Source organism: Nicotiana tabacum, chromosome 6, assembly GCF_000715075.1.
Source record: "Nicotiana tabacum cultivar K326 chromosome 6, ASM71507v2, whole genome shotgun sequence".
In the NCBI taxonomy this organism is placed as follows: Eukaryota; Viridiplantae; Streptophyta; class Magnoliopsida; order Solanales; family Solanaceae; genus Nicotiana; species Nicotiana tabacum.
In genome coordinates, this window is record NC_134085.1 from 10657381 (window position 1) to 10671533 (window position 14153).

The following is a 14153-nucleotide window of genomic DNA, read 5'->3' on the forward strand; positions in this document are numbered from 1 at the left end:
CCTTCCCTCCAGCTACCCTTATTTTGTTACAAAACCCTCTCAAGTGCGCTATTGGATCACCGTGCCCATCGTACAAATTAAACTTGGGCATCTTAAACCCTGCCGGCAATTGCACATCTGGAAATAGACATAGGTCTTTGTAAGCCATACTTACTTGACCTCCCAACCCCCGCATGTCCCTAAATGACTGTTCTAAGCTTTTAACTTTCCTGAACATCTCCTCATGTTCGGGATTTTTGGACGATTTCTCAGCTTCCACAGGAAGATCGAAACGAGGAGTGTAAGAATAGGGTTCTGGAGCTTTGAAAGTGGGCTCATGGGGGTAATATTGGTTATCATGAGCCTGGAATAAAGGCTCGCTAGAGGATCGGTGAATTGTAGCAGGCGGTGGTGCTACGAAGATAAGAATGGCTGGTGGAAGAGGGTACAGAACTGGTTTGGGTGGTGGAGCTTGCGGGGTTTGGGAGGTGGTGCCTTGGTATTGATGGTAAATAGGAAATCCTACAAATGAATCAACAGTAGGATGCTCATGGGTTTGATTCAATGGCGGGATGAAAGCAGGGTTGGCGGGGTAAGTTGGTGGTGGTTGCCCTTTTGCCCAGGCCTGGTACATTTCGGCCATCTGCTGCTTCAACTTATACATCTCTTCTTTCATCGAATTAACATCCAATTCTTCCACCTCTCTTGAAGGATCGATGCAACTCGCATCAAGTTCTTGGTTAGACATGATCAATTCGCCTTTGGACCTGGTGTTGTATGGATGGGTTGCCAAAATGCTCAACAAACTAACCACCTGCCTTAGTTTTGCAGCATCAATAACAAATTCGTTAGTGATTAGACTTAACAGATTGGTAACCGCATATTTGTGGAATGCAATGCACCTAAGTAATTAATCATTTCTATCATATATTTGCTCGATTGCTTGTGTCATCCCGACTTTTCCTTATTTCCATGTGCAACTTCGCTTTTTCTCTCTTTTTTTTTCTTTTTTTTCTTGCCTTTCTTTGTTTGACTTCTCTTTGTTTTTTTTTATTCTCTCATTTCCCTTTCTTATTTTGTTTCCTTCTCATATTTTCTTATTTTCTTTCTCTTTTCTTTTGGTTATGGTCGAATCCTATGGAGATTGCCTACGTATCATGACCCCGCATGAATCAGACCGAGCGTAGTTCTGGGGTATAAGTGTAAAAATAAGTAATAAAACATTTTTGGGATTTTCAAAAAACAAATACTTTGATTATAACGACTCAAAAACTAACAGACTCAAAAGAAACTAACAGACTTTAACAGAAAGAAAATACAGACTCAAGTAAAAAAAATCACGAATACATTAATGCCTCAAATGCTTCTGGGGCCCGCGGGACATCATTCGGTCTCGCCACGGGCCTATATGCAAGATACCTTTGAAGCCTCTCCAAGTCACTTATTATCTGTCGGATAAACGTCATCACTGCCGCGAAGAAAGTGGTGCGAGTCATATCCTCACATGCTTGGCATTTCACAATAATGTAGTCTGCGATGACTCTGACCCATTCTCAGATTCTACCCTTTTCCTAAAGCAGACAACCGACCTGTTGATTCCGGGCTTCTAACACCTGAGTATTGTGGAGATGTTGATTTTGCAAATGTTGTATTTCTTCCTCCATCTGAGTCATCAAATCATAACAGTGTTCCTTATCAGCCTTGAAGTCCTTGGCTTGCTTTGCTGCTTCATTCTTGAAGGTAGTCATTTTTCTCTTCAGGCTGGTGATTGTCCCTTCATACTTTCTTTTCATTTGTTGCACAAACTTTGCTCGCTCTTCCGCCTCATTTGCCCATTGCGCTCGGACTTTGGCTAGGTTGGCCTCAGACTTTTCCAGGTCATCTTGACACTCAAAGGCTTTCTTTTTCAGACTGCTTATAAGCCTTTCATCCACTCTGCTTCTTTCCGAGTTTCTAGTAGTTGTTCTCATTTTCTGAATTTGGGCTTTGAGGGCTTCATTTTCCTGAGTTAGCTTTTTCTTCTCGCCTTCATCCGTGGCGGCTTGCAAACCATTCTCAAACTGAAGGTCCATGACTTGCTTTTCTAGCCTACCTATGGTGGCTCTGTACTCATTTTCTTTGGCCAACCAATTCCATTGCTCTTGTGATGCTCCGACAAATTCTTGAAGATGAGGTCTTTTGGACGGCCTTCCAAACTCAACTTCCCTTTTATAACAAGCAAGCTATCCTGGTGCAACTTCACCTCTGGACAGATCACGCACTCGAGTGTTTGTCATCAAGTACTGACATTCGCTCCAAATTTGGCGGACTGCTGCTTCATGAAACTAACCATCGGAACCAATCTCGACCACATGGAGACTAATGTCTTCATCCCTGGGAACCATTTGATATCTCCCTAATTGTCTCAAAATCTGGTATGGGGAATAAGGCTGGATACTCCTGAGACCCATCAAAAGGAAATGAGGCCCGGTAACTGGCATGTATATGATCTCATCTACGGGAAGCCACCCAAACGTCCACTCTATTTGACTTGCACTGATGGAACGGAGATGTGATACCCATTCTATAACCCCTTCTGGCAAGCTGATCCCATCAACCCTCGTATAAAATTCCTCTATGTAGGTTTTCTCTGTTGACCCATAACTCAGGAATTGAGGACGATGGCATAGATATTCAATCATCCACATCTGCAGCAACAAGTTGCACCCCTCAAAAAAGTCTCCTCCGGCTTTGAAGGTTGTGAGAGCACGGAAGATTTCAGCTACTATCATGGGTGCGAGGGTGCTTTTGGCCTGAGTAAGCAAAGTGCTGACAACTCCAGCTATTCGTATGTCGATATTTCCATCTTTCCTAGGAAATACCAGAAGTCCCAAGAAGACCACCATAAAAGCAAAACACTTGTGTTCTTCCCATTTGAGGCGGTTCCCTTTGCTACAAATTTTGTTTTCTGGATTGTTAAACCCTCCTATGTGACCGTATCTTTGGTATATAAACTGCGGAGTGGAAAATCTTGCGGCCAAATCTGGGTTATGGACCCCTCTGCTTATCTTTAAGGAATCTAGGAATCTGTGCACAGCGACGACTCTTGGAGCAACCAGATACTTGTGTCTCAGAGAACTTCAGTGCTCCCAATATATCCAGCTATTTTTTCTGGAGTTAGAGCGAGTTCAAAATCTGAGAAATGAAAAACGTTGTAGGCCGGGTCTCAGAATGTAACCAATGCCTTTATGATGTCCCCTCTAGGCCTGATTTTCAACAACCCGATGAGTCCTCCCAAGTATAGATTGACCTTATCTTGCCCTGATTTACCCAGATCTTCCCACCACATACACAGCTCCAAAGGGATCTTGTTCATGACTGTTATTGGCAAATTTTGACTCGTACTCATTCTGCACATTTATTAGGGTGATTAAGCAAAATCATGACTCATTTGACTCAAGAAAAGTTAATTTTTGAAATTGTCATTTCAAAAATAAAACTCAGCTTTGCAAATACGGCCTTTCAGCACTTCCAGGGAGAAGATTTTAAGGTTATGCTAGCTAACCGGCCAAAAATTCGAAAAAGAGACCAAAGGTGGTTGTTCTTGCTAAAACAGTCTTCCGGCATCCTTTTAGGGACATTCGGCTATTTTAGACAAAAATGGCATCACCCTGCTTATTTAAAATAAAATAATTTTTTTGTTCTTTTGGGCTATTTTTGCAAAAGGGAAGTTGGACCCGATGGGGGTTGCCTACGTATCCCACATCCAGCGAAAATCAAACTGGCGTAGTTCGGGAAATTCTGACAAAACAAAAACCAAGTCTTTTTTTTCTTCTTTTTTCACAAAACTTTTCTTTTTTTTTTCAAAAGTTTGGTAGAGTTTCGGTATGTTTTGGACATTGGTTTTCAAAAACAGACAATTATCTCTCTCAGTCCCCACATTTTCCTTTTCAACTTTTTCCTCTATGAGCCGGTCAACATGCAAATCTGAAGTAAATGAATGCACAAGTAGCAAGTAAGATGCATCAGGATGGTCTTTTCATTTCGGGTACACCTGTCCTAGACAGACCCAACCCCTGCATTGAGTCTCCAAAGTCAAATGCACATGATGCAAACAAATGTTCCTACTAGGGATCCGGTATGAGGCTGAGTTATTCTAGGTTCAAAACCTGGGTATGTGTTCTAGACTATGTACTCGAGCGGATAACTCGAGCCGAGGAGGGGGCTACGTACCGGGAACCAAAAGGCCATCCGTCTTAGTAACTTATCCGAGCCTCTTTCTTATTTCAAAGTATGGCACTAACAGAATAGGGAGTCTTGGCCAGCGAGCACATCCCCGAAGATGAGAAGAGAAGGGTTTTGTAGCAGTTTATATACAGTTCAAATAGTATCAAAGCGGTAAAAGCAATATTTAGCACATTAGGCCCAAACATGTAATCAGATAATAAATAAAGCCAAATATAGCAATTCATCTAAGCTCGAATTATAAACCCTGAACTAGAAGTTTTGGGTTCCAGTCCCCAGCATAGTCACCAGAGCTGTCACACCTCCTTTTCACTACACCCGTAAATGGTACAAGGGAGTTTTTTCCAATTTAAGTGAAAATCGAAACGGGATTATATTTATTCAAATTAAGAGTCGCCACTTGGGATAATTTATGGTGTCCCAAGTCACCGGTTCAAATCCCGAATCGAGGAAAAGGTTGACTCTGTATTACAGTCCGCGAACCAGAAATTTGGGTAAGGAATTCTGTTAACTCGAGAGAAGGTGTTAGACATTCCCGTGTTCTATGGTTCTAGCACGGTCGCTCAACTGTCATAATTGACCTAATTATCTGATTTTAAACACTTTTAAACCTATGTGCATTTTTAGCTTTAACCGCTTTCAATTAATTTTAAGGAAAAGTCCAACGTCACATAAAACGCGTTTTGAACCGCGTCGCATAAATGCACCCGCAGTCCGCAATACATTTTATATAACATTGTTAGGATTTAGATTTGGGTCACATAAATGCACACCCGAATTTAGGAAGGCAAATTATTAAACTAACGCGCCTAAAGCAATTTTGCATTTGCAACTTTGCGAGGGCCATGAAAATTTCACTAAGTGGCACACCTCGAATTCTAAGGATTAAACCAAACTTAATTAAGCGAGGGCCATGCAATTTGTCATTTTGTTTAGCACGATGCACCTCAAATTATTTTAGCTTAAGAGTTTCTAAACTAATTCATGAGGGCCATACATTATTTTAAGTTATCTAATTATGGCTCACCTCAATTTATTTGTGAAAATTCTAAATTTATTAAAGGAAAGAGCCTAGAGGAATTCAAGAAATGTTAAAGTTCTAACTTCTAAAACAGTATATGTACGTAAATGCCTATTTCTATTTTAAGCTTGATCCCAATAACTCATAGTAGACCCAATAAACGCAAATGACTTCAGATGATACGTTGGACCTCCATAGCAGGCCCAAATCGTGGGTGTGTTGTAGCTGAGAGACGCGGCCCTCAGGATCGAATCCCTGAGGCGCCCAAATTGCACTTGAATAATCATAGAGGAATCAGTTATTAACAAGACATTCCACTGATTTTAAAACACAAAAACAAAGCTCCATTTTGACAATTAAGCTGTATGCAACTTCAGATTTTTAAGTCTCAAACTAAATCTAAGTACTGTGAAGGAAAAGAATTTCAACAAAGCTGGGAAAATTGTCCTCAAATTGCTGAAGAATCTGATTCATCAGTAACTAGCTGTTGGAATATTAATTAACCTTAAAACAACAATTACTTCAAACCATCTGTCAAGCTTAACCACATTCACATGATACTCTTTTACATATTAGAACCTGAAGAATCATCGAAAACACTAACTACATAGTCATAATTATTGAAAACACAAACTACACATTAGCTTTCCTTTTAAATGCTAAAACTCAGATCAAATGTCAAGTGTTAATTCTGTAAGCAAGTTTAGCACTTCAAAACTGTATTTGTATAAGCCAACACACATACAGGCCAACATCCAGCATTTCAGGACGAGAATCTGATGATTTTCAGCAGAACTAACAAGAGATGTGACCCAGAATACAAAATCAAACATGAATCTAAATAATCGAAGTCCATAGTCCACTTATCAATACACATGCGAAATACTCTATAGGTCACTCTCTCACACACAGTTTTAGAAAAAGAGAGCCTAATTAATGTCTATAATTCAAAGCCTAAGTACAGAATATGAAAACAGTAAAGAAACAGGGAAATCAACTTTGAATGCAGCCTTCATTTAACAAAACTCCAATCACATTACATGTCCAACAGTCATTCCTCAATCATAAGCTAAGGAAGGCACCTGGAAATTGGAAAGAAAATAGAAATGAGCACCCAGCAACATTCAGCAACAAGGAACAGTCCCAGATTCAACCAAATTCCCAATGAAATCAGCTCATAAACCAATGAAACAGTGACCTTAACGCAGAATTCACCCAGACTTTTCAAAAGAAAAACAAATTCCATTTCAAACCCTCAATGAATCAAAGATTGTTTCAGCAAATTCCAGATTGAAAATTCGAAAAAAAAAATCACTGAAACAGTAAGAAAATTGCAGACGTTTGTATTTTTCTGAAATTTATCTCTCAAGTCTCTCTCTCTCTTGTTCTCTTCTCTGTTCTTATTTTCAGTATTTTCAGGGTTTTCTCTTCTTCTTTTTTCAAGCTTTGTATTTTCCAGTCCTTAAATAGGCATTCGATTAGTGCCATTCCCATTATCAATTCAATTTTTCTATTTTTAAATTATCTACACTAGCTTAGTACTTTTTACTTTAATCGGTAGTGCATTTTCAAACCCTACCACTTATTAGAAGCTTCTTAAATTAGGTGAGATTCACTTCAAACTACCCCTACATTACCCCTTAAACTTCCGTCAGCTACTTTCAAGAAAGCAGACGGATATGAGTCAATCTTGACCCAAAACATATCAGGCCTTTGAAGTGGGATCAAGAATGGCCTGAAGGCCCAAACAATCCAACTGACCTAAGCCCCAATTCAGTGATTTTACCAAAATCAGAAGAAAACAAACATTTGAAGGATTCAAAAACTAAAATTAGCTATAGGAATGATTAACAACATACACAAACATGGAATGAACTAAAGAAGAACAAACAGACAATTAACAATTTCAAATAAAACCTAATTCAAATTTTAACTAAGTTGTTCAAAGAAGAGAAGAAGAAGAGGCAGAGGTGAAATAGACATTAAAATAAAAAGAAATGATACAGGGAAACTCACCGACTAAACTAGAAAAACTTGGTACCCTGACTTTTCGATTTCATCGCCAAATAATGTTAGTCACTTGTTCTTTGTCAAAACAATTGAGTAACACCATTTCGTGATGAAACCGACTCTAAAATCATCATCAGTCTCGAGTTTAGGTTTGGCTTTTAGAAATCGGATTTGGGATTTAAGATTCGACACGTTTCAGCCAGATTCGAGGGAAACCAGTGATATATTGGGCATGAGGGGGTTATGGGGTGTTAGTTTGGGGTCGATTGGATAAACTAAGGTTTGGGGTTCAAACTTCGATCGAAGATTCGACGAGTTCGGCTACTATTCGAAGGAAACGGTTTGGGGATTTGGGATGAGGAGGTGAAGGGGATTCTGGGGTGTAATTTTGGGATTGTTTGGTGGTTGCCCACTGCCGTGGGCGATTTCCGGCGGGCGGCGAGCAGTGGTGTGAGGCGGCGAGACAGGCTAGTCTCTGAAGAGAGATGAGAGACGAAGGAGAGGGGGTTCTGAGGGGGTAAGGGAGTTTGGGGTTTAGGTATATTAAATCATTGATTTAATTAGGGCCGTTGGATAATTGGAATCCAACGGCTCTGATTAAATCATTAACGGAAACGGGGTCGTTTTGGTTGATTGGGGATGGGTCGGGCACGGGGAATACGGGTCGGGGTAGGTTAAATGGGTAACGGATTAAAGTTTTGACCGTTGAAACGAAGTAGTTCCACTTCAATACTACGTCGTTTTCAGGGTTTTGGCGACTGACTTCTTGGACCGGGTTATTGCATGGGTTTTGGGCCTGGGTCGGCGGGCTTTTGGGATAATTGAATTGGGCTCGAGAATTATTTTGAATTTGGCCCAAAATTCCGAATTCTTTTTCCTTCTCTTTTGTTTTAAAATTAATTCTTTTCTTTTCTTTTTCTTTTTTTTTTTTCAAAAAATTAAAACTAAAATCCTAAATTAAGTTATAAAACCAAATTAACTTATCACAAATATTAACTAACCCTAAATAATCACCACAATTAATAAATTAAGAAAAACTACTCAAAAATCAGAAATTAAAATTAAAAGGTGCGAAATAACTATTTTTGTGATTTTCTTCTTCTTTTTTTTCGATAAAAACTTAATTACTAATTAATTCTTAAAAATGCAAAGTCAAATCTTAAATGCACATGCAACACATTGTTTTGTATTTTTTCAATAAAGGTGCACAGACAAATGCAAACATTTGAAAGAAAAATGCAACAAAAATTCACAAAATTGCAAACAAAAGAAAAAATTATTTTATTTTGAATTTTTTGGGAGTAATTCATATAGGGCAAAAATCACGTGCTCACGGATATCATTTCTCTCTCATCATTATAGTAAAACTTTCCTTTTTTCGCTCTTTTGTAACGACACTCCCCCATCTTCCCCTATTGTTGCTACCTTCTATCTCCATTCTTGCATATATATATATAATAAATTTAAATTGTTCATAATGTATATACGACAAATATACCTTCTATATTTTCAACTAAACATGCATACATTTTATCTTATATTTTGTATATTAATAATGTGATTAGCTGGAATTTTTTTGTGGGATATTCATGGTATGTATAAGATATAAAATATTTTATACTAGAAATATACCATAAATATGAAAATCTTCAAGGAAAAACCTATGCATATACTAGTATATTTGTAGAATTTTATTGTATAAAACTTAATTACTCTAAATATACACTATATATATTTAACATATTTGTAAAATATTTACAATGTCAATTAATATACGTTTTATATATCATTAAGATTTAAATATACAAACATGAAAGAATCAAAAATCAAATAATATAAAATTAGTCAAATTATTGTTCAGCGTTAATTTAGGAAGTTAAGGAGAAGAATCGGAACTGCTTTGGATTTCTTTTTTTTGGAATTGAATGCTTTAGATTTTTTAAATCGTGATTCTGAGTCCATATTTATAGCTTCATGCTAAAAATATAATTATTTAGGTACCTTTTGTTTTATAGAATACCTACTACTGCTAGGTAACTGAAATATTTTCTTAAATATGGCCTACTTATGTTTTTTCCTCCTAAAAATTCCTTATCTAAACATCCAATTAATCTGCAATATGGAGATGAAGCCCATAGCTTTAAAAAGGCCCAAATAACTTTAAAATCTAACTTTCCTAGTTTTCTACTGTTCTATTCAGCAATTGATTCAGAAGAGACTGACAAATTTTTTTGTGTGAATCTAATTCAAAAGCGGTATGGTTCCATGGAAATAAAGCTAAGCCAATCCTCTCTTCCATTGCCCTTCAAAGCTTCTTCCTCTAAAGCTAACTCCATATACAAACACTTCAGTATACTTCCTAAGGTTCTCTTCCACAGTTGCTCTTTATTTACAAAGTATTTTTTTTTTCTTTTTGTGACGCTGTAAAGTGAAAATATGTTGAATAAGCGTTAAATAATTTCTGGGTTTTGTTTTTTTCCAGAGGTGTAAATACCAAATTCAAGAGTTTTTCTCAAATGGTCAACACTTGAACAATTCCAAGCAATTCTTGGTTCATGTGGTGAAAGAGTAAGTAATTCCTACAACAACGCTTTCACTATGTGTATACATATTTCTTACATTTAAGGAAAGAGGGAAAATGGGGTTGTTTTTGTTTGATTATTGGTGCATTTTTTGCAGGGATGAAACGTTGACTTCAATTTCAAAGTTATATAGGGTGCCTATTTATGAAATTGCTGCTGCAAATAAGGAAATTATTGATGTTGACCTTGTTTTTGAGGGTCAACTGCTCAACATTCCTTCCTATATCACAGCTTGCTCGCAAACGGTAAAGATTTTTTGGTTTGATTTGGTTTCATGTTAACAGTTACTAATATTCAATTGAACATTGAGCTAACATGCTATATCCTGCCATTTTTTAGTTTTTTGAATTGTGTGACCATATCATCTGAAAGTTTAAGTTGTTAGTGATAGTACATTTTTTTAAAAGGACAGCTCGAAGCACAAAACGTCCCACATTCATGCAGAGACGCGCCCCAAGGGGTGTGATGTAGACAGCCTACCCTAATGCCAACATCAATAGCTGCCCGTAAACCTGTAGGGCACACGGAAACAACAAGGAGAATATATTTTTAATAACTTAATTATATTATGTCTCAACATACCCCTCATGTATGGACCTAACTCTTGTCATGGTTTTTTTTTGGGTGGTGGTGAGATTTTAACCAAGGATTTCTACATGTTCTAATACCATATTGATTTATGTTATTATCTCATAAAAAAGCTTAAACTGTTAGAGAGAGTATACTTTTAATTGCTCTACTTAATTATTTATATTATGTCCCAATATAGTTATACTTATAGTTACACTTTTGTTGTATTCTGATGTTCCAAAGAACATCCATATCATTTATCCCACCCAATATGCCACTGTTGTGGCAAATCAGTTATCGCCAAAAGGAATGTGTCCATAGCCCAGAGCTTCGGTCTAGTGGTAAGACCGCGACTTGTGATGTATGGGTTAAGCGCAAGTCACAGGTTTGAACTCTGGAGCAGACAAAAGCTTGGTATTTATGTGGAGAAGGGTAAAGGGAGAGCCCATTATCTACCTAGTTCCGAACTTCGTACCACAGGATCTAGGGGATTTCTCGCCTGTAAAATGATGGTTAAGAGTTCTTGCTTTTTAGTTCCCACTCTGCCTATTTAGAAGGCTACCTTAATGAACTGAAGCGGATAAAGCTCAGCATTTCTCTAATTTGAATCGAAAGTTGGTTTTTACTCCGCTTACTTATCTTATAGTTTAGGGGTTTTATCCATCTTTGGTTTCATTGCTTGTTGTTTTGCCTGGTTCAATAATACTGCTTATCCTAGTGAATTTTACGGACCTACTGTGCCAGAAGCTTCTCAAGCTCAAGCATTTAGTTTTCTAGTTAGAAACCAAGGAATGTGTCCGAGTCATCAGATTTGCTCTAATTTGTTCATTGCCTATGAAGCTGGGTGCTAAAAGAATTGGCTTTGTGTAACTCTTGTCTAATGATGATGTGCTATCATTGAGAATGAAATTGATGCTCTTGCACTATTGATTTTAGTATATGTGATGATAGACCACATAAACTAAATGAGAAAATGACAGTCACCTCAATCGAGAGCCCCTTGTACTTACCAAGCTGAAAGTAAAAGCCTAAACAAACTATAACAAAGTCGGCAAATATTTTCAGAAAAGAAGGTTGTATTTAATTTGATGTCAGCTTATAGGGATGTAGTTTCCGTGATATGATTATGCTAAAGTTGTAAAATGGAAGGCCAAATAGAAAGTTCTGGAGTCCTTTTTTTTGGTTATTGTTTAGTTGTTAAAATCCATAAAATAAGCATTGCTTTAAGGCTCTCATCAGTAAGATATTTTGTCATTCTGGGAGGTAAGAATAAGATCCGTTATGTTCTGAACTTTTACCGTCAATCCAGCTAGTTTGTATAGTCATTCACTCATACCTTTGAATTTTTTGGAATGAGTTACAAGATTAGGAAGCCCTTAGAGATTGATCTGTCCAGATAATTCAAGATAGGCATTCGCGTATTGCGTTTGACAAAATCTTGTAATATATTTTCTGACAAACTTGGATGCAGCATTTACATGATTTAGCAGAGAAACGGATCTTTTTAGTAGCTGCAATACAAGTAAAAGTGTTCTAATTTGCTTCTAATTGGAATTTTTTTTTCTTCTAATGTTGCTTGTCAGTGTCAAAGGAAGATGATCAGGTTACCTAAAATTCATGTGTCTGAAACGAACCGGCGCTTGAAACTCTGTGGCAAAGACTTCAACCAGAAGATCCTATCTGTGCTTTCATGCCGTCATTTACCATATGTAAGGACTTCCTTGAGAGATGTCGTATCTCTGTCTCATTTGTTATAGTAATTATATCTATTGCAAATGATTAGTGTGCAGACCTTTTTGAAATGTTGATAGATACCTCAACAGACTTGTCAATGTTATTATCAGGCTAAAACCACTGGTTATTTTCTAGTTCTGGTTCCTCTGATAGCCTTTTGCATCAGATGCATAATGATGAATGCGTTTCACCATAGAGTTGCCAGAAATAAATTGCAAGATGTTCGTCAGGCATCTGGAAGCATGAGATGGAAATTAGCTCTTCGCGATTTGAGCGATCCAGATGCTTCATATACTGATTCAAGACCTGAAATTGAAGTAAGTATTTCAGAGAAAAAATTACTATTTTGTTTGCAGTCTTCCTTCAGTTTTCCACTCTGGTTCATGTTTTTTTTTATTCATTCTATAATTACCTTGGTGTGGCTTAATTCAGTTCTGTACTTCTTCACTGTAAGACATCTCAGGATAAAGAAGATATTTTCATGACATGGTCTTGGCAATTTGCCACCAAATTTCAGGAATAACTAACAACTAAGACGTCGTTTGGTATGATGGATTAGCAAAGATAATCCTGGAATAAAAATTTAGTATCGCCTTATCCCTTGTTTGGTTACTAATCTTGGGATAAGTTATCCCAAGAATAAAAATAGTACCGGGATAACTTATACTTACTAGAAGGCGGAATAGTAATCCCAGGATAAAACAGTAAAATTGACAATCTCAAGATTAATACAGCATACCATATAGTCAATAAGAAATAATCCCAAGATAACTAATCCTACCATAACGTGTTTTCAAGCCAAACGACCCCCAAGTAATTTGTGGAAGTGCATGAAGTTGATGTTTTTCCTTTAATATGGTTGCATTCTTGCATCGCATGAGCTTATTTTTCCTTTAGAACTTCACGATTGTCAGAGAGCTTTCGGATGAAAATTTGATAATTTGATAATCAACAATACTAGTATCTTATTATCTCAGCATTACTTTCTATCATAGAAATTAATGCACATGTGTTCGCCTTCTTTTCTGTTTTACATGGTGTTAAGAGTGCAGCAAAACAATACACGCTTCTTGCTTTGATTCTGTTAATGTTTTAGCGAAATCTCTGACTACATAGGTTACCCTGCTAACATATTGAAACTGCTGCACAGAATGTCACAGATGATCAAGATAATTTCCATTCGGAAGACCATTCACGTGCTTATGCTAAACTGGACCATGATTATCAGAAGTTCTTGGCTGAATGCGGGATGAGTAAATGGGGCTACTGGCGCGGTGGTTCATCTAAATAAGAATGCTGGAGTATGATTGTTGCGTTACAAATTTTACGATTGTGTTGATGAATGTATATAGTGCAGAATGTTGATGAATGTATATAGTACAGCTTATTGATGAATGTACGAGTTTGTCTAATAGCATTGCCCAGATGAAATGATGTAAAAGAAGAATCTATGTTAAATTTTATTAATTCTGGCCAAGATAATATTTTAGAGCACAAGTCCAAATATATGGACTTGGGTGAAATTAAAAAATAGCCAGATTTATAAGTGGTAATTGAAAAATAGCCACATTTTCAAAAGTAATCGAAATTTAGCCGCTTTTTATGCAAAAATAAATCTGAACGAAAACACTATTTAAAATCCGGAAAATATTTCAGCATAATATACTGGAGTTCGAATTTTTACATGTGAACTTCCAGCATAATATACTGGAACTCCAGTATATACTGGAACTCCAGTATATTATGTTGGAATTTTTCGTGTTGTAGTAAAATAGTGACTATTTTTCAATGACTTTGCAAACGCTGGCTAATTTTCAAGTACCAGTCCGAAAAATGGCTAGTCCGTGCTAGTTTTACCTTATTTTCAAGAAGTGCAAGAAGTCAGCTCAAGATTGATTTCAAGAAGCCAAGATTCTTTCCTTCTTAAAATAGGATTTATTTATTCCTTTTAGAATAAGGATTTTCCTTTTAGTAGGATTCTAGTTTCTTTTCCTTGTAGAATAGAGATTTTACTTTACTTGTCTTTAGTTATT

General features: G+C 37.0%; 1 protein-coding gene across 2 annotated transcripts; it reads left to right on the forward strand.

Annotated features, from left to right (window-relative positions):
* The first annotated feature begins 9402 nt into the window (after positions 1 to 9402).
* LOC107780201 (uncharacterized) lies at positions 9403 to 13558 on the forward strand. 2 transcript variants are annotated; one of them, XM_016600735.2, is made up of 6 exons: positions 9403 to 9598; positions 9717 to 9802; positions 9914 to 10061; positions 11970 to 12095; positions 12210 to 12437; positions 13271 to 13558. In XM_016600735.2, the coding sequence occupies exons 1-6, from the start codon at positions 9500 to 9502 to the stop codon at positions 13409 to 13411; spliced, it is 828 nt and encodes a 275-aa protein (XP_016456221.1). In that variant the 5' UTR covers positions 9403 to 9499; the 3' UTR covers positions 13412 to 13558. The 2 variants fall into 2 exon arrangements, with proteins under 2 accessions (XP_016456221.1, XP_016456222.1); XM_016600736.2 differs by having other exon boundaries at positions 9406 to 9598; positions 12231 to 12437.
* Positions 13559 to 14153: the final 595 nt, after the last annotated feature.

Excerpts from the sequence above, each read along its gene's own strand:
- LOC107780201 (XM_016600735.2), top strand. The coding sequence starts at position 9,500 with ATGGAAATAAAGCTAAGCCAATCCTCTCTTCCATTGCCCTTCAAAGCT. Across the intron at positions 9,599-9,716 it reads ACTTCAGTATACTTCCTAAG|AGGTGTAAATACCAAATTCA; the intron begins GTTCTCTTCCAC and ends GTTTTTTTCCAG. Across the intron at positions 12,438-13,270 it reads ATTCAAGACCTGAAATTGAA|AATGTCACAGATGATCAAGA; the intron begins GTAAGTATTTCA and ends ACTGCTGCACAG.